Source organism: Bufo bufo, chromosome 2 (genome assembly GCF_905171765.1).
Source record: "Bufo bufo chromosome 2, aBufBuf1.1, whole genome shotgun sequence".
Taxonomy (NCBI): domain Eukaryota; kingdom Metazoa; phylum Chordata; class Amphibia; order Anura; family Bufonidae; genus Bufo; species Bufo bufo.
The window spans coordinates 547,775,877-547,794,808 of record NC_053390.1 but is presented as its reverse complement, the minus strand read 5'-3'; the positions used below and the strand labels follow the sequence as shown (position 1 = coordinate 547,794,808).

At 41.4% G+C, this 18,932-nt stretch overlaps 1 protein-coding gene across 1 annotated transcript in view; it reads right to left on the bottom strand.

Moving 5' to 3' along the window:
- The window catches only part of LOC120990968 (TAR DNA-binding protein 43-like), an 81,268-nt gene extending 64,185 nt beyond the window's left edge, over positions 1–17,083 (bottom strand). Inside the window, exons 1-3 of the mRNA XM_040419859.1 lie at positions 17,004–17,083; positions 8,925–9,731; positions 4,267–4,342 (exon numbers count right to left, since the gene is read on the bottom strand). Coding sequence (XP_040275793.1) covers positions 4,267–4,342; positions 8,925–9,731; positions 17,004–17,083 — 963 coding nt within the window. The remainder of the gene's footprint in view (positions 1–4,266; positions 4,343–8,924; positions 9,732–17,003) is intronic.
- Positions 17,084–18,932: the final 1,849 nt, after the last annotated feature.

Below are 18,932 nucleotides of genomic sequence, written 5' to 3'. Positions count from 1 at the left end.
GAAAACCCCTTTAAGGACCAGGCCATTTTTAGCAAATATGATGTGTCAATTTATGTGGTAATAACTTTAAAACGTTCTTACTTATCCTGGCCATTCTGAAATTGTTTTCTTGTAACATATTGCATACTTCATGACAGTGGTAAAATTGAGTTAAAATATTTCATTTTTATTTATAAAAAAAATACCAAATTTACAAAAAATTGGGAAAAAGTAATTTAAAAATTTTAATTTCTCTACTTTTATAATAGATAGTAATAACTGCAAAAATAGTTATTACTTTACATTCCCCATATGTCTACTTCATGTTTGGATCATTTTGAAAATGACATTTTCTTTTTTTGGGACGTTAGAACGCTTAGAGGTTTAGAAGCAAATCTTTAAATTTTTAAGAAAATTTCCAAAAGCCAATTTTTTAAGGACCAGTTCAGTTATGAAGTCACTTTGTGGGGTTTACATATAAGAAACCACCCATGAATCACTTTTAGAAACAATCCTCAAGCTATTCGAAACTGATTTTACAAACTTTGTTAACCCTTTAGGTGCCCCACAAGAGTTAAAGGAAAATGGAAATGAAATTTCTAAATTTCAATTTTTTTTAGCAGATTTTAATAAAAAAAAATCTGCAACACATCAAGGGTTAATAGCCAAACAAAACTCAAAATCTATTACCCTGAATCTTGAGTTTACAGAAACACCCCATATGTGCCCAAAAACTGATGTATGGGCGCACAGCAGGCTTCAGAGTGGAAGAAACCACCATATGGCTTTTGGAGAGCGGATTTAGCTGGTATGGTAATTGGGAGCTATGTAGCATATGAAGACACCCTGAGGTGACCCTACAGTGGAAACCCCCAAAAAGTGACCCCATTTTGGAAACTACATCCCTCAAGGAATCTTTCAAGGTGTGTAGTGAGCACTTTGACCTCAAAAGTGTTTCCTAGAATTAGAAAAAACTTTTTTCACAAAAAAAGTTGCTTTACACCCACATTTTTCAATTTCCCAAAGAGTAACAGGAGAAAATGCACCTAACATTTTGTTTCCCCTTTCCCCCGGAATACATCAACACTCCATATGTGCTCAAAAAATTTTATGTACCCATGGGTGGTACTTTACAAGGGGTATACATAGCTTCTTTTTAGTTTTTTTTCAGCTGTATGTGGGTTCCTGTAACAGATGTGGGGGATATCCCCTTTCTCTAAATTTAACAGACATTTCATTCAATCTGATTGCGCACTGAGAATATGGTAACAACTGTTTTGTGTTGGTGGGGTGGTTGCTGGTATAAAAAAAAGCATGCTATTGTGGTCGGTATCCTTGATGTATAGATCAGTGTCAACCTTATTGCCTTCACCCCTGATCACCCACGTGTCAAAAAAGGAGATCCGATCGCTATCAAAATGCAAAGTAAACCGTAGCTCTGGCCACACTGAGTTAATGAAGTTGGTAAATTGCAATGGGGTTCGAACATCGCACCGTCACACGAAGAACACATAGTCGATAAAAAGGCGCCAAAAGATGCAATATTGTATGTATAGTGGATTGGAGTAGATAAAATCCTGTTTGAACTGTGCCATATAGCAGTTTGCATATGGCAGTGTGGCCTTCAAGCCCATCGCAGTTCCACGTTGCTGTTGGTAGAAAGTGTCCTGAAATAAAAATAATTCTGTTCCAGCACAATAGTTAAAAGGGGGAGAAAGAGGTTTTTTTCCTCCTCCTCCTTAAACAGACTCCTATTAAAGGGTTTCTGTCACCCCACTAAAGTGATTTTTTTTTTTTGGGCTAGTTAAATTAGTTATATATCGATATCTGAAAATATAATAGTGTTCCTTACTTTGATCCAGCAGTTTAGTCAAAAAACGAAGTTTTATCATATGCAAATTCGGTCTCTACCAGCAAGTAGGGCGTCTACTTGCTGGTAGCTGCTGCAGAAATCCGCCCCCTCCTCTTGTTGAATGACAGGGCCAGCCGGGATCTCCTCCTCCGGCCAGCCCTGTCGGCATTTCAAAAATCGCGCGCCCGTGTTGAATCTGCGCAGGCGCTCTGAGATGAGGAGGCTCGTCTCCTCAGAACTCCCTCAGTGCGCCTGCGCCGATGACGTCTTCTATTTCGATGATGTCATCGGCGCAGGCGCACTGAGGGAGCTCTGAGGAAACGAGCCTCCTCATCTCAGAGCGCCTGCGCAGATTCAACCCGGGCGCACGATTTTTGAAATGCCGACAGGGCTGGCCGGAGGAGGAGAAAAAGTTGCTTTACACCCACATTTTTCACTTTCACAAGGGCTAACATATGTGCTCAAAAATTGATGTATGGGCGCAATGCAGGGCTCTAGATTCAAACAGCTAAATATAGATTTAGCTAACCTGAATTGGCAGACATGGATTTTAGGTGCCATGCCTCATTAAATAAATTCCTGAGGTCCCCAGAAATAAAAAACCTCAAGAAGTGACCCCATTTCAGAAAGAGCACCCCTGTACTTATTTAACAAACAGGCATCTCACAGAAGGCAGATATACTTGAGAGAAGCATTTCAAAGCACAAATTTATAAAAATTACTAACAGACCCCAATTTTTCACTTTCACAAGGGGTTAAAAGAGAAAATGCACCCCAGTATATGTTCCCCATTTTGCAAACACCCCATATGTGCTTGTAGCCTGCTGTATGGGCGCACAGCAGGGCTCTAGAGTCAAACAGCAAAATATGAATTTTGCTGATCTGAATTGGCAGAAATTGATTTTAGGTGCGATCTCGCATTTAAAAGATTCCTGAGGTCCCCAGAAATTTAAAACCCCCAAAAGTGACCCCATTTGGAAAGAGCACCCTTGTACGAACATTTTAAGTGGTGGAAAGGGTACTTTTCAGCAAACAGGTATCTCACAGAAGGCAGAAACACTTGTTAAAGGATTTCAAAGCACACATTTGTGAAAATGAAAAATTACTAGCAGACCCCAATTTTTCACTTTCACAAGTGGTTAAAGGAGAAAACGCACCCCAGTATGTGTTCCCCAATTTATCCCCATTCAGGAAACACCCCATATGTGCTTGTAGCCTGCTATATGGGCGTACAGCAGGGCTCTAGAGGCAAAGTGCAAAATATGGTTTTTGCAGGCTTGAATAAACAGACATGGATTTTAGGTGCCATGTTGCATTAAAAAAAAATCCTGAGGTACCCATTAATTTGAAAACTGTAGGAAGTGACCCCATTTTGGAAAGAGCACCCCTGTACGAACATTTTACATGGTGGAAAGGGTGCTTTTCAGCAAACAGGTGTCTCACAGAAGGCAGAAACACTTGTTAAAGGATTTCAAAGCACGCATTTGTGAAAATAAAAAATTACTAGCAGACCCCAATTTTTCACTTTCACAATGGGTTAAAGGAGAAAATGCACCCCAGTACGTGTTCACCATTTTCGCCCCATTCAGGAAACACCCCATATGTGCTTGGAGCGTGTTGTCTGGGCGCACAGCAGGCAAACAGCAAAATATGGATTTTGCTGGCAGACATGGATTTTAGGTGCCATGTCACATTAAAAAAAATCCTAAGGTCTCCAGAAATTAAAAACCCGAAGAAGTGACCCCATTTTGGAAAGAACACCCCCCTATGAACATTTTAAGTGGTAGAAAGGGTACTTTTCAGAAAACAGGTGTCTCACAGAAGGCGGAAACACTTGTTAAAGGATTTCAAAGCACACATTTGTGAAAATGAAAAATTACTAGCAGACCCCAATTTTTCACTTTCACAAGGGATTTAAGGAGAAAATGCACCCCAGTATGTGTTCCCCATTTTCTCCCTATTCAGGAAACACCATATATGTGCTTATGGCCTGCGCTGCCTCCTCTTTATTGTTTACCTGCTCGCCGTTGTATCTGCAGTATTGAGCAGGTGTAATTACACCCAAGCCATTCCATTAATTTCAATGGGACGGCTCGTTCCCATACACTAGATTATCTGGTATATCAATAGTATATATTGAAACCTATTTTCTTTTCTTTTGTTTTTGATTACTTGATTGGCATTGTTACAAAAATGCCTTCTTGCATTGTAAATCAGTGTTTCAGAAAATCGGGTCGCAAAGGACAAAACGAAAACATAATTATGCATAGTTTTCTAAAGGATATACTAAGGATAAAAAAATGCCTAGAACAAACAAAACTAAATTTCACAGATATTGACAGTCTTGCGGCTAATATATTAGAGGGTAGTAAACACGATAAATTTAGAATTTGGTCCTGTCACTTCACCCGTATTGCTATGAAGTAATCATTTACCAAAAACATCTCAAACCAGATGCTGTCCCAACCATATTTACGATAATTGAAGACGGAGAAAGTATTATATCCGAATCTTTAAAAAAGAAACAGCATAAAAGAAGTACGGCAGATTTGGAACCACAGTCAACATTAAATGTCCATTTTGACACATGTACAATTGGTGAAGATTTGAATGTAGAAGAACCACAAGTGAATAGTGGATTTAGACATGCAAGTACTCAGACCGACTGTACAATGAGCAATTGTGTTATCATATTCAAGGAAGAGTATACAATAACTACAGCCTAAAATGCTAACTTGACAACTAGTGTGTTTGGTTTACCATTAACAGCTTCTACTCCTCAATCTGCAAGACAATCTACAGAAAGATACCATGCGGATGAGTTAGCATCTCCCCTCAAAAAGAGACCGAATTTGCATAAGGAATTATTTCCTAATCTGGGAGATGAAGCCAACGAAGACTTGGATATACTTGCGCATGATCTACCACAAAAAAAACATTGCTGACGACTTCATGAATTTATCAATTAGTATAGCTGAAGAACAATAAGACTATTTACACCAGGATGAGAATTACATTCCAGAAGTGCCAAGCTTCACAACTTCAGATACATTAAATTCGATCGATCACTTTTCAGAAACACAAAGCCTACCTCCACTATTGTTCCGATTTGCTGATGAAAAATAATTGGTGTTAGATCAGAAAATTATTGTCTTTGAATCATGCTTAGACAATGTCCTCTACATAGTCAAATGTCAGATTGAGAGGAGACGCCGGGAGGCGCGGGCACCGTGATCTCTATAGGCCCGTGGGATGCAATGGCCACAGACTCAAATACCATCAGCGTGTTGCCCACGGTCACAGCATAAAGGAGAGCCTCCAGATTTTGCCATCAAGCAGCGCGATGCTCACAGCATAGACCGCGATATATACTTACAACATAGAGGGAAACCTCCCATCTCCTGCGATACTGCCGGGCTGTACACTTACCGGGACTAAATTACCTGAGACAACTAACCGTGAGTAACGGATTCATTATCCAGTCCTAACACCTATGTGAACGAAGTATATATACCAAGCTGTTTTATGGATAAAAGTTGTAAGATAATATAAGGAACTCGCACCAACCAATATATATTCATATATACTGCTACATCTTATCCTATCTGGAGAAACAATATGATGTAGCCTTTCTCACCCAATTGTATTGGTATATTATTATTATTATTTATTATTAAAGCGCCATTCATTCCATAGCGCTGTACATATGATAAGCTGTGCACATACATAATACAGACAATTGCACTAATTATAAACAAGACGAGTTACAGACTGGTACAGAAGGAGAGAGGGCCCTGCCCGTGAGGGCTTACAATCTACATGGTATGGGAGAAGGACACAGTAGGTGCGGGTGAAGCTGGTCATGGCGGTATAGAGGCAGCAGGGTCACTGGTTGTAGGCTTGTCTGAAGAGGTGTGTTTTCAGGTTTCTTTTGAAGGATTCCAATGTAGGTGAGAGTCTGATATGTTGGGGTAGCGAGTTCCAGAGTATGGGGGATGCACGGGAGAAATCTTGGAGTCGATTGTGGGAAGAGGCGATAAGAGGAGAGGAGAGAAGGAGGTCTTGTGAGGATCGGAGAGTGCGTGTGGGGATGTATCGGGAAAGTAGCTCAGAGATGTAGGGAGGGGACAGGTTATGGACGGCCTTGTATGTATTTGTTAGTACTTTGAAGGGAATTCACTGGGCAATGGGGAGCCAGTGAAGGGATTGGCAGAGGGGAGAGGCAGAGGAGTAATAGGGTGAGAGGTGGATTAGTTGGGCAGCAGAGTTGAGGATAGATTGGAGGGGTGTGAGAGTGCTAGATGGAAGGCCACAGAGGAGAATGTTGCAGTAGTCTAGGCGGGAGATAATGAGGGCATGTACAAGAATTTTCGCAGATTCAAAGTTAAGGAAAGCACGGATGCGGGAGATGTTTTTGAGTTGGAGGCGGCAGGTGGTGGAAAGAGCTTGGATTTACGGTCGGAAGGAAAGTGCAGAATCCAAGGTCACTCCAAGGCAGCGGACTTTGTTGACCGTGGAGAGTGTGCAGCCATTGATCATGAGTGATAGGTCTGTTGAGGGGGTTGAACAAGATGGGGGAAAGATTATAAATTCTGTCTTATCCATGTTAAGTTTTAGAAAGCGAGAGGCGAAGAAGGATGATATAGAAGATAGACATTGTGGGATTCGTGATAGTAAGGTGGTGATGTCTGGACCAGAGAGGTAGATTTGTGTGTCGTCAGCGTAGGAGTGATACTGAAAGCCAGTCAGTAGGTCATTGGTGACTTTGGTATGGGCAGTCTCAGTCGAGTGGTGGGGTTGGAAGCCAGATTGTAGGCGGTCAAAGAGGGAGCAGGAAGAGAGGTGAGAGGACAGTTCAGAATGTACATGTTGTTAAAGTAGCTTTGAGGCATACGGAAGAAGTGATATGAGGCGATAACTGGACAAGGAAGATGGGTCAAGTGAAGGCTTTTTGAGGATGGGTGTAATGGTAGCATGTTTAAAAGCAGAGGGGAAGACACCAGAGTTTAGTGATAGGTTGAAGAGATGAGTTAGGGCTAGGATAAACACTGTGGTGAGGTTAGGGATGAGGTGGCATGGGATTGGGTCAAGTGCACAGGTGGTCAAATCAGATTTGGAGAGTAGAGTGGAGAGTTTTTCTTCTGTAATGGTGGCGAAGCGGGTTTTGGGAGAAGAGAACCGAGCAGTTGTGTAGAGGGTCTGTGGGGACTGTGTAGTGAAGCTTTCCCTGATGTTGACTATCTTTTGTTTGAAATATTTGGCAAAGTCCTCAGCTGAGAAGAGAGGAGAGGGTGGGGGCGCTGGGGGATGGAGAAGGGAGTTAAAAGTGCTAAAAAGTTGTTTAGGGCTGTGTGACAGGGAAGATATGAGAGATGAGAAGTCGCCTGTTTTGCATCAGCGAGTGAGGATTTAAATATGAGGAGGGATTGCTTGTATGCGGTGAAATGATCTTTAGAATGGGATTTCTTCCATCGCCGCTCAGCAGCCCTGGAAGCTTGTCTGAGTTTTTTGGTCAGGTTGGTGTGCCAGGGTTGTCTGTTGATTTTTCGGGTTTTGTTGTGTGTGAGGGGGGCAACAGTGTCCAGAGCTGTACTTATTGTGTTGTTATATAGAGTGGTAGCAGCTTCTGGGTCTTGGAGGGAGCATATGGTAGAGAGTGAGAGAAGAGAGTCAGAAAGCAAGCAAAAGTCGAGATGTTTAAGGTTCCTGCGGGGGTGTGCTAGTGTGTGGACCGGGGGAGCAGCAGAAGAGACCAGTGAAGAGAAGGTGAGTAGGTTGTGGTCGGATAGGGGGAGAGGCGAATTATAAAGGTTAGATAGGGAGCAGAGGCGGGTAAAGATCAGATCCAGAGTGTGACCATCTCTGTGGGTGGGAACTGAAGACCACTGTGAGAGGCCGAAGGAGGAAGAGAGTGACAGGAGTTTAGAGGCGTCCGAGTGGCATGTGTCAATAGGGATGTTCAAGCCTTCATGATGATAGTGGGGATGTCGGCAGAAAGAAAGTGTAGTAGCCAGGTGTTAAAGTGGTCAAGAAAGATGGTGGCTGGGCCTGGAGGGCGGTAAATGACGGCTACTTGAAGGTTGGAGGGAGAGTAGATGCGAACAGAGTGTACTTCAAATGAGGTGAGCGTAATGGAGGGTGGCAGTGGAATTGGGCTGTAGGAGCAGGTGTCTGATAGGAGAAGACCAACTCCTCCACCATGTTTGCAGCTGGGGCGGGGGGTGTGAGTGAATTGAAATCCACTATAAGAGAGTGCAGCAGGGGAGGAGGTGTCTGAGGGTGTCAGCCATGTTTCTGTGAGACCCAGAAAGGAAAGGTTTTGAGAGATGAACAGTTCATGAATGTATGACAGTTTGTTACAGATGGAGCGCGCGTTCCATAATGCTCCTGCAAGAGGAACCAAAGGAGCAGGGGTCAGAGGAATGGTAATTAGGTTTAAGGGGTTGCAGAAATTTGTAGAAGGAGATTTGTAGTGGGACATGGAGGTGATAGTGGGGATTTGCTGAGGGGGTCCTGGATTTGGAGAGATATCACCAGCAGTAAGGAGAAGCAGAGAAAGTGTTAATAGATGAGAGTAAGAGAGGGCATGAGGCGTATGTGTGTGTTTGGGAAGGAAGTGTTTTATGTTGGCAAACAGGTTTGTGCAAGCGGTCAGATGAAAAGGTAAAATGTAGGAAGAGATGAATAGTTCCTTGGTGGGTTAATGGATGTGGGGGTATTTCAGGAGGTGTTGGAAAAGTGGGAAGAGTAAGAGGAAAAATTTAAACATTGTTTGCATTAACTAATGTCTGTATTTACCTGTGGTCCAATTCTGGTATAATTCAGTCTGTGCACTTAAGAGTGGCACTTGAGAGATGTGGCATTTGGAAAGACCAAGGTCTGAAAGACCAAGGACCTTAGATTTATACCACTCAGTGTTCAATCAGGTGTGACCAAGAGGGGAGGGGGCTACATATGGCCTAATCAAGGGGCACCAGATACAGGGGTGAAATAGTCAAGGTAAACAAATACTCAATAAATCCAGCAGGGAAGGAGACATTAATGCTTCAGAAAAGACATACCAGGATTTAGAAGGAGAGATGAGAGATTAGGCTGGTTGTGCGCAAGGCCACTATTGTTTGGCCTGTTATTAGGATATCCCCAATTCCCAAAGATGGGTCCTGGGAATCTGTCACCGCTCTCCAAAGGGCTCTCACTATAGTCTTTAGCTGCAGATACGTGAACACTGAATCCTTTGATAATCAGATCTTCTCCACACAAAGACTGGGCAACCTGGTCATCGGCAAAGGCCACAAAGGCAAACGCTCTAAATTGCTTCGGGACAAACACATCCACAACCTCCCCGTACTGCGTGAAGAAATGGCGAAGCTCCTCCGCTGTCATATCCTCAGTGCACCGGCCAACATATACCTTATGGCTGCAAATAGGTTCATCCGGGCTTTGCTTGGAATTAGGCAGCTTACAATGGCACCATCTTCCATCTATCTTGTGACGCAGGGACATCACCTTCACTTGGGCTTTATAATCAGTAAATCTTATGAAGGCAAATCCTCTAGAATGGCCGGTTTGGGCATCTTTTTTAACCTGGGCCATAATGAGTTCCCCGTAGGCGCTGAAGTAGTCCTTTAGATCCTGCTCTGTTGTTTTCCATGGTAAGCCAAGCACAATGAGATCAGAGGTATTTGTCGCAGCTCGCTTGATTTTTACAGCAGAAGAAGCATCAGTTTCTTCTACCAGGCGGACGCCGCGCATACAACGATTCACCGGATTCCTGTATCGGAGGCTGCAAGCACCAGGAAACTGGGCAGTTACAGTGGACAGCAGAACGGTGCCATCATCCTCGCATGGAATTTCCGTCTGCTCCCCTTTCGCATCCTCGGCCACGCGGATACAGGGCCGTCTTTGCCGCAGGGCAAAAGGGGCAGCTGCCCCGGGCCCAGTTGCTCCTGGGGGCCCGACGCCCGACTCCGATTCACTATGCAGCAGCGCAGCAGACACTCTTCAGAACAAGTTACAACTGTGCTGCGCTGCTTAGTTAGCAAGCACGTCGGCGCCCCGCCGTCACGTGGTAAAAGGGGTGTGTGATGTGACTCACCGCAGCCGAGTAGAGTGGAGCCACGGCGGAGCAGCCAGCAGCAGGGAATAAGTCTCCGCCTCCGGTCCGGAGCTAAAGGGATTGGGTGGTGAGTCACGGCCTCACGTGACCAGACCAGGCACCAGTGACTCACTCACCTTACCTACAGGCCAGACCAGACCTGCCACTGCCGCGCCAGGAGGGGAGGACTCGGTAGGTAAAGGCTTTAAAGCAAAAAGCACGCATATATATTGACTTAATTCTACATTAGAAATTTAGACCGGTCAGGCTGATCACCAAATTAATAATTAACCACCCCAGATCCATTCATAAATTAGTGGGGGATTATAGAGACGGACGGCCCCAGGAGACATAAGGAGTTGGGTTCTGTCTGCTGCTGAACTGGCCTGGGGGCCAATCTTTGCTCAGGGGGGCCCTCATGGTGTCATTTTCACTAAGGAATATAGTTTAACCCTTTATGTGCAAAAGAGAAAAAAAGAAGTCAGCTCCAATCAGATATCTGCACATGGACAAAGACTCTGGGTCTATGTGCAGAGCAGATATCTGATTGGAGCTGACTTAGTGACCTCTTTTTTTTCTCTTTTTCACATAAACGGTTAAACTATATTCCTTAGTAAAAATGACCATTCCACACCACACCATGAGGGCCCCCCTGAGCAAAGATTAGTAAATGTGGCCAGTGGTGGCCCCCAGGCCACAGTTCAGCAGACAGACAGAGAGAATCCCTTATTTCTCTCGTCTGTCGTCTAATAATCGATCAGTAATTTAAATAACCCCATTAGTGGGGGATTATTATAGAGACGGGAGACATAAGGGGTTGGGTTCTCTCTGTCTGCTGAACTGTGGCCTGGGGCGACCACCGGCCACATTTACTAATCTTTGCTCAGGGGGGCCCTCATGGTGTGGACTGGTCATTTTCACTAAGGAATATAGTTTAACCATTTATGTGCAAAAGAGAAAAAAAGAAGTCAGCTCCAATCAGATATCAATCTGCACATAGACCAAGACTCTTGGTCTATGTGCAGATATCTGATTGGAGCTGACATAGTGACTTCTTTTTTTCTCTTTTGCACATAAACGGTTAAACTATATTCATGAGGGCCCCCCTGAGCAAAGGGTGACACCAGCCATAGCAACGCCACTGCCTCTATCTGTAAGTCGCTAAAGGGCACGGCAGGCTCGCTTTTCTGAAGGAAGTGGAACTGTGAAGTGTCTGAACTCTGAACGGCTGTACAGTCAGTAGTGGCATGTGACACATGTGGCAATAATAACGTGTCTGCTGGCCTGCAGCCTGGTAAAGACCTGTGTCATGTCATGTGTGATGTGCATCCCAATTATGCCATACATACGTGTACAGATACTGGTCCTGTACTCCTGTGAGGCTGCAAGGCAGGGGTGTGGTGTGGACCACTCCTGAGACTGCATGTGCTTAGGCCTCATGCACACGGCCGTTGTTTGGGTCCGCATCCGTTGCTCCGTTACGTGGCCCCGCCAAAAAAATAGAACATGTCCTATTCTTGTCTGTTTTGCGGACAAGAATAGGCATGTCTACAATGGGACGCCCGTTCCGTTACGCAAATTGCAGAAGGCACACGGGCGGCTTCCGTTTTTTGCAGGTTTGCGGACCGCAAAAAACGGCACAGTCGTGTGCATGAGGCCTTACAGTCCCTAAATAAATAATACTGCAGTAGTAGTTCACTACTCTACGAGGTGTGTGGATTTTTTTTTTTGTGTGTGTGTTGTGGTGGAGGGCGTGATTGCATGCTAGGGTGTGGGAAGGCGGGATCCAGGGGGGCCCAAGTAAATTTTTGCCCAGGGTCCAATCAATATTAAAGACGGCCCTGCGCGGATATATTCCATTTCCATGGCTGCGAACCTAAAGGTCCTTAATGAGTGACTGGGGTGGGGTCCGAGTCCCGCCTGTGCTGGAGGGGCGAGGGCCGCTGAGAGTCCAGTCAGTCCGTCCATATATTTGATATATGATATCAAATACTTGGATTACAGAAATATCCTGGAGCATATATATTCATCTCCATACTTCTACCAATACTGCGGGTAGATGAATCTTGTGGTTTAAAAATCGAGAGCACATATACCCATCTCCAAACTCTAATAGACATTGCGGTCCTATGATTATTGTGGATGAACTATTTGCTGGATGAATTTTTACTATAGGTGGATTAACTTTCGCACCTTTTTAATTTATTCGGATGAACTTTGATATATGATTTTTTTTTTTGCCGCAGATACATCTTCCTGAATATTCAATCAAGCTGCTATATGGCCAAATAAATACATGCGGTTTGAAGAATATCGGAAATATCCATTATAGGGACCTAATCACACCACGGTCCTATTTTACCACGGTCCCTATTATCTAATATTTCTGATATTCCCTGTATTCTGTTACACATGTAATTTTATTCTATTAATTGCTACATGTAATTTTATTTATTAATTGCCACATGGTTTCAATGGTTTTATGTGCACAATAAAATAATTTATTATTCATACCAATACACTATAATGAGACTTTCCTAATAAGGTGTGATTAACCCCTTGTATACAATTTTTCCCAGTATCCAATAACATATCTACAGCAATACGCTGGATGAATCCTTCCCAATGAGGGGTGCCCAACCACTCTGAATTTTATGTTCACTCTTTACTCTACAGACTGGGTGTGTCTATATCGGTTGGTGGCCCCCACTCCATATATAGCAATTAGATGAGCCATCACAAATAAAATTCTTTTCGATGTCAATTTTACCTTCCTGGTAAAAAGTTATACCAAGAATTACGAAGGCACCTATATGTCTGCCCATGCAACTTGTGTCCAAGGTCACAAATTTAAGGTTTTTAAAAATCAACCAAGAATCGGACAGTATGGTGCAGGCAATTTACTTACTGCCGCATCCATTTTGTTTAGTGGCCTCAACTTTCAGAAAGTTAAAGAACTCTTTGATATCTTACGATTGTTAAGTATATCTGAAAAAAGTTATTTTCGATATCAAGTAAGTTTCTGTTTCCTGCAATCGATTTGGCATGGAAAAATTTGATGTCTAGGATAAAAGAAGAAATTAGACATCAAGATCTGAGCATTGCTGGAGATGGGCAATGTGATAGCCCAGTACACAGTGCCAAGTATTGTGTCTACACGATGATGGACACTGTTACACAGAAGATAATCAACTTTGAAGTCGTCCAGCGAACACAATGTCCTTTATCAGTAGCAATGGAGAAGCACGGATTCGTTATTGTTTTAGATAGTCTACTAAATGAAGACTTCAATATTAAAATCTTCGCTTCTGATAGACATGTTGGTATCCGGAAGAAGATGAGACAAGAATACAGCCATATTAAACATCAGTTTGATGTCTGGCATTACGCCAAGTCCATCCGAAAGAAGCTGACTTCTGCAAGTAGACTGAAGTTTTGCATGGAAATTACCCCGTGGATGGGGGACGCAAAGTGTAAAATAAAAAAAAAGAAAGTGTCAAAATAAAAAAAATTAAAAAAAAGGTTTCACATGTAAAAAAAAACTAATTTTAAAATAGAAAAATATTTATAAAATAGACATACGAATGTAGCAGGGTTAACACACATGCTTTATGAGACATGTTATCTAAACTAAATGCAACTAAATGCGTTAAGCAATTGCTTTTCAATGGATTTTGTTTCAAGATAATGCTATGAGTTAAGAAATTTGAGTTAAGAGTGTGTATGCTACCCCTGCAACATCTGTATTTGGTATTGCCACATCCGTGGTGGTCGGCTCTATAAATATATCACATGATCCACCCAGCCCGATAAACAACATAAAAAAAACAAAAACTGTGTAAAAAAAAGCCATTTTTGTCACCTTACATAACAAAAAATGTAACGCCAAGTGATCAAAAGGCGTATGTCCCACAAAATGGTACCAATAAAACCGTCACCTCATCCCACAAAAAATGTGCCTACATAAGAAAATCGCTAAAAAAATAAAAAAAACTATAGCTCTCAGAACATGGACATTTTAAAACATCATTTTTTTGTTTAAAAAATGCTATTATTGTGTTAAAGAGAAAGAAATGAAAAAAGTATACATATTAGGTATTGCCGCGTCCGTAACAACCAGCTCTCTAAAAATATCACATGACCTAACCCCTTGGATGAACACCGTAAAAAGAAAAAAAAAAACGGTGCCAAAAAAGCTATTTTTTTTGTCACCTAACATCACATAACGTGCAACACCAAGCGATCAAAAAGGCGTATGCCCCCCAAAATAGTACCAATCAAACTGTCACCTTATCCCGCCAAAAATTAGACCCTAACTAAGACAATTGGTCAAAAAATAAAAAAGCTATGGCTCTCAGACTATGGAGACACTAAAACATAATTTTTTTGGTTAAAAAAATGCTATTATTGTGTAAAACAAATAAATAAGAAAAAGTATACATATTAGGTATCGCCACGTCCGTAACGATCTGCTCTATAAAAATGTCACATGACCTAACCCCTTAGGTGAACGCTGTAAAAATAAATAAATAAAAACTGCTAAAACAACCAATTTTTTGGTCACCTTGCCCCATAAAGTGTTATAATGAATGATCAAAAAATCATATGTACCCAAAAATTGTACAAATGAAAACATCAACTCTTTCTGCAAAAACGAGCCCCTGCACAAGACGATCGGCAGAAAAATAAAAAGAATATGGCGTTCAGAAAATGGAGACACAAAAACATAATTTTTTTTCAAAAGTGCTTTATTATGTAAAACTGAAAAAAACAAAGAAAGTAGACATATTTGATATCATTGCGTCCGTAACAACCTGCTCTTTAAAAATAGCACGTGATCTACCCTGTCAAATGAATGTTATAAAAAATAAAAACAGTGCCAAAACAGCCATTTTTTGGTTACCTTGCCTCACAAAAAAATGTAATAAAAAATGTAATAAAAATCATATGTACCCCAAAATAGTACCAATAAAAATGGCACCTTATCCCCTAGTTTCCAAAACGGGGTCACTTTTTGGGAGTTTCTACTGTAAGGGTGTATCAGGGTGGCTTCAAATGGGACATGGCATCTAAAAACCAGTTCAGCAAAATCTGCCTTCCAAAAACCATATGGCGCTCCTTTTCTTCTGCGCCCTGCCATGTGCCCTTACATCAGTTTACGACCACATGTGGTGTGTTTCTGTAAACCACAGAATCAGGGTAATAAATATTGAGTTGTGTTTGGCTGTTAACCCTCAATGTGTTAAAGAAAAAAAATGGATTAAAATGGAAAATCTGCCAAAAAAGTGAAATAAAAAAATGCAATCTTCATTTTCCTTTAATTCTTGTGGAACACCTAAAGGGTTAACACAGTTCGTAAAATCAGTTTTAAGTAACTTGAGGGGTGTAATTTCTACAATGGGGTAATTTATGGGGGTATCCACTATGTAAGCCCAACAAAATGACTTCAGACCTGAACTGGTCCTTAAAAAGTGGGTTTTGGCAATTTTCTTAAAAATTTTAAGAATTGCTTCTAAAATTCTATGCAATATACAGTCGTGACACAAATATTCGTTTTCACAAAGTTTGCTGCTAAACTGCTTTTAGATCTTTGTTTCAGTTGTTTCTGTGATGTAGAGAAATATAATTACACGCACTTTATACGTTTTAAAGGCTTTTATCGTCAATTACATGACATTTATGCAAAGAGTCAGTATTTGCAGTGTTGGCCCTTCTTTTTCAAGACCTCTGCAATTGGACTGGGCATGCTCTCAATCAACTTCTGGGCCAATTCCTGACTGATAGCAACCCATTCTTTCATAATCACTTCTTGGAGTTTGTCAGAATTAGTGGGTTTTTGTTTGTCCACCCGCCTCTTGAGGATTGACCACAAGTTTTCAATGGGATTAAGATCTGGGGAGTTTCCAGGCCATGGACCCAAAATGCCAACGTTTTGGTCCCCGAGCCACTTAGTTATCACTTTTGCCTTATGGCACGGTGCTCCATCGTGCTGGAAAATGCATTGTTCTTCACCAAACTGTTGTTGGATTGTTGGAAGAAGTTGCTGTTGGAGGGTGTTTTGGTACCATTCATTATTCATGGCTGTGTTTTTGGGCAAAATTGTGAGTGAGCCCACTCCCTTGGATGAGAAGCAACCCCACACATGAATGGTCTCAGGATGCTTTACTGTTGGCATGGCACAGGACTGATGGTAGCGCTCACCTTTTCTTCTCCGGACAAGCCTTTTTCCAGATGCCCCAAACAATCGGAAAGAGGCTTCATCGGAGAATATGACTTTGCCCCAGTCCTCAGCAGTCCATTCACCAAACTTTCTGCAGAATATAAATCTGTCCCTGATGTTTTTTTTTGAGAGAAGTGGCTTCTTTGCTGCCCTTCTTGACACCAGGCCATCTTCCAAAAGTCTTCGCCTCACTGTGCGTGCAGATGCGCTCACACCTGCATGCTGCCATTCCTGAGCAAGTACTGCACTGGTGGCACTCCGATCCCGCAGCTGAATCCTCTTTAGGAGACGATCCTGGCACTTGCTGGACTTTCTAGGACGCCCTGAAGCCTTCTTAACAAGAATTGAACCTCTTTCCTTGAAGTTCTTGATGATCCTATAAATTGTTGATTAAGGTGCAATCTTAGTAGCCACAATAGCCTTGCCTGTGAAGCCATTTGTATGCAACGCAATGATGGCTGCACGCTGTTTCTTTGCAGGTCACCATGGTTAACAATGGAAGAACAATGATTTCAAGCATTACCCTCCTTTTAACATGTCAAGTCTGCCATTTTAACCCAATCAGCCTGACATAATGATCTCCAGCCTTGTGCTCGTCAACATTCTCACCTGATTTAACAAGACGATTACTGAATAATCTCAGCAGGTCCTTTAATGACAGCAATGAAATGCAGTGGAAAGTTTTTTTGGGGATTAAGTTAATTTTCATGGCAAAGAAGGACTATGCAATTCATCTGATCACTCTTCATAACATTCTGGAGTATATGCAAATTGCTATTATAAAAACTTAAGCAGCAACTTTTCCAATTTCCAATATTTATGTCATTCTCAAAACTTTTGGCCACGACTGTACTTACCTGGCTCCCTGCTCCATGCAGCGCCTGGTACACGCAACGCAGCTGCTGCTTCTCCCTTGATTAATAGTTGTTACAACCATTATATCTGACAATAGTATTATTCACTCTGAAACAGTTCAGTAAATGAATACCAAATGCTTTGTCAAAATGTGTTCTGTTCGGTCCCTTTTTTGAAATTATAAATAAAGAACTATTTTTCTTGGTAGCAATTTTAATTTCTACTTAGTAATCTTAAATATTTTTTACAACTGTAATAATATATGTATAAATACATGTAAACTTAGCATTGTCTCACTTCAGTAAGTGGCATTTATCATGAAGAGGAAGTTAATATAAGGCACTTACTAATGTATTGTTATTCTCCATATTGCCTTCTTCGCTGGCAGGATTAATTTTTCCATCACATTATACACTGCTTGTTTCCATGATTGCGATCACCCTGCAATGCATCAGTGGTGGTCGTGCTTAAACACTATAGGAAAAATCGTCAGCCTTTCTGATGGCTAGTGATTTTTCTTATATTGTGCACGAACGACCACCACTGATGGATTGCAGGGTGGTCTATAACCATGGAAACGAGCAGTGTATAATGTGATGAAAAAATTAATCCTGCCAGGAAAGGAAGCAATATGGATAATAACATTACATTAGTAAGTGGCTTGTATTAACTTCCTCTACTACAAAAATGACACTTACTAAATTGAGCTAACACCTTTCATGAATAAAAGAAAATATATAAGAGAAATATCTGTGACATACGCCATGGCCATTGAATTAAAACTGCCTGTTGACCAAAACATTTTTTTATTCTAACTTTTGAAATAATCTTTTTTGTTTAAAAATGGGTCAATTAAGGTGCCCAGATGGACTTTGCTACGTCACATAAAAGACATAAATAAGACTCATTTTTTAATGATGCATCGCAGCAGAATTAGTTTGTGACTGAAAAGAAGTAGAGTTAGCACTTCAATGTTGCACTTGCAGTGTATAGTGGAGGGCAGTGTTAGGCACTTGCCATTCTCAAAATTCAACTGAAATGCATGTTTGAAAAATGCAATTTAGTTATGGCTTGTATGTGACAATGCAAGGTGGTGTACACACACACTGTAGTGGGGGTGTCACGTCAGAGTCGTGAGGAGGAAAGCCTGGGTAATAACAGGAGGCATGTGCTGGCGCCCTCATACATAAATAACGTCCCTCTGGGAACCTTTTTTGACCCATTTACATAGCAAACAAAATGTTTTTTTCATAAGAACAAAAACAAACATTGTATAAATAAAGGTAGCCTTCAAAATAAGGTGCTATTTGCTAAATTGAAAATCACTAGCCATGTATTGTTAGAAACATTTTATTTACTATAATGTTCTTTATAAATATTTTTTAAGGTTTTTATTCAAATGCCATAAACTCTGCAGGGTAATCTGAACTTTCTTTATAACACATGTACTGGTCCTCTGGGTCTGGAAAAGTGCTCCGTACCAGATTAACTACACAAAGAGGGTATGGGTTTCCTATTTCCAACACCAAGGTAACCATGCACCCAAGTAGTGAAAAACAGTATGTTGTCTTACGCCGTTGAGAAAACACAATCAAATGCAGCCACCACAGAAGCTGTTTCTACAGGTTCAGTCCTACAAGACTACTGCAGTATACAAAAAAATATAAAAAATATAAAAAGGGCAGTAGTAAAACTTAGCTTTTAATGATATGTCTAAAAGGTCAGAAAGCCCATTTTAGAAAATAAAAAGAATAATATTAGTAATTTCTAATAATTAGTTTTTTATTTAGCTCAGAATATTATCATGCTACATACATATGAAGTACCATTTATTTAGTATACTAGTGTCTTTAGTGCAACAGGAAATATTACATTTTTTTATGTCAAACATCCTCTAGTGGTCTACATGGCACCCATAAACCAGCGTGATT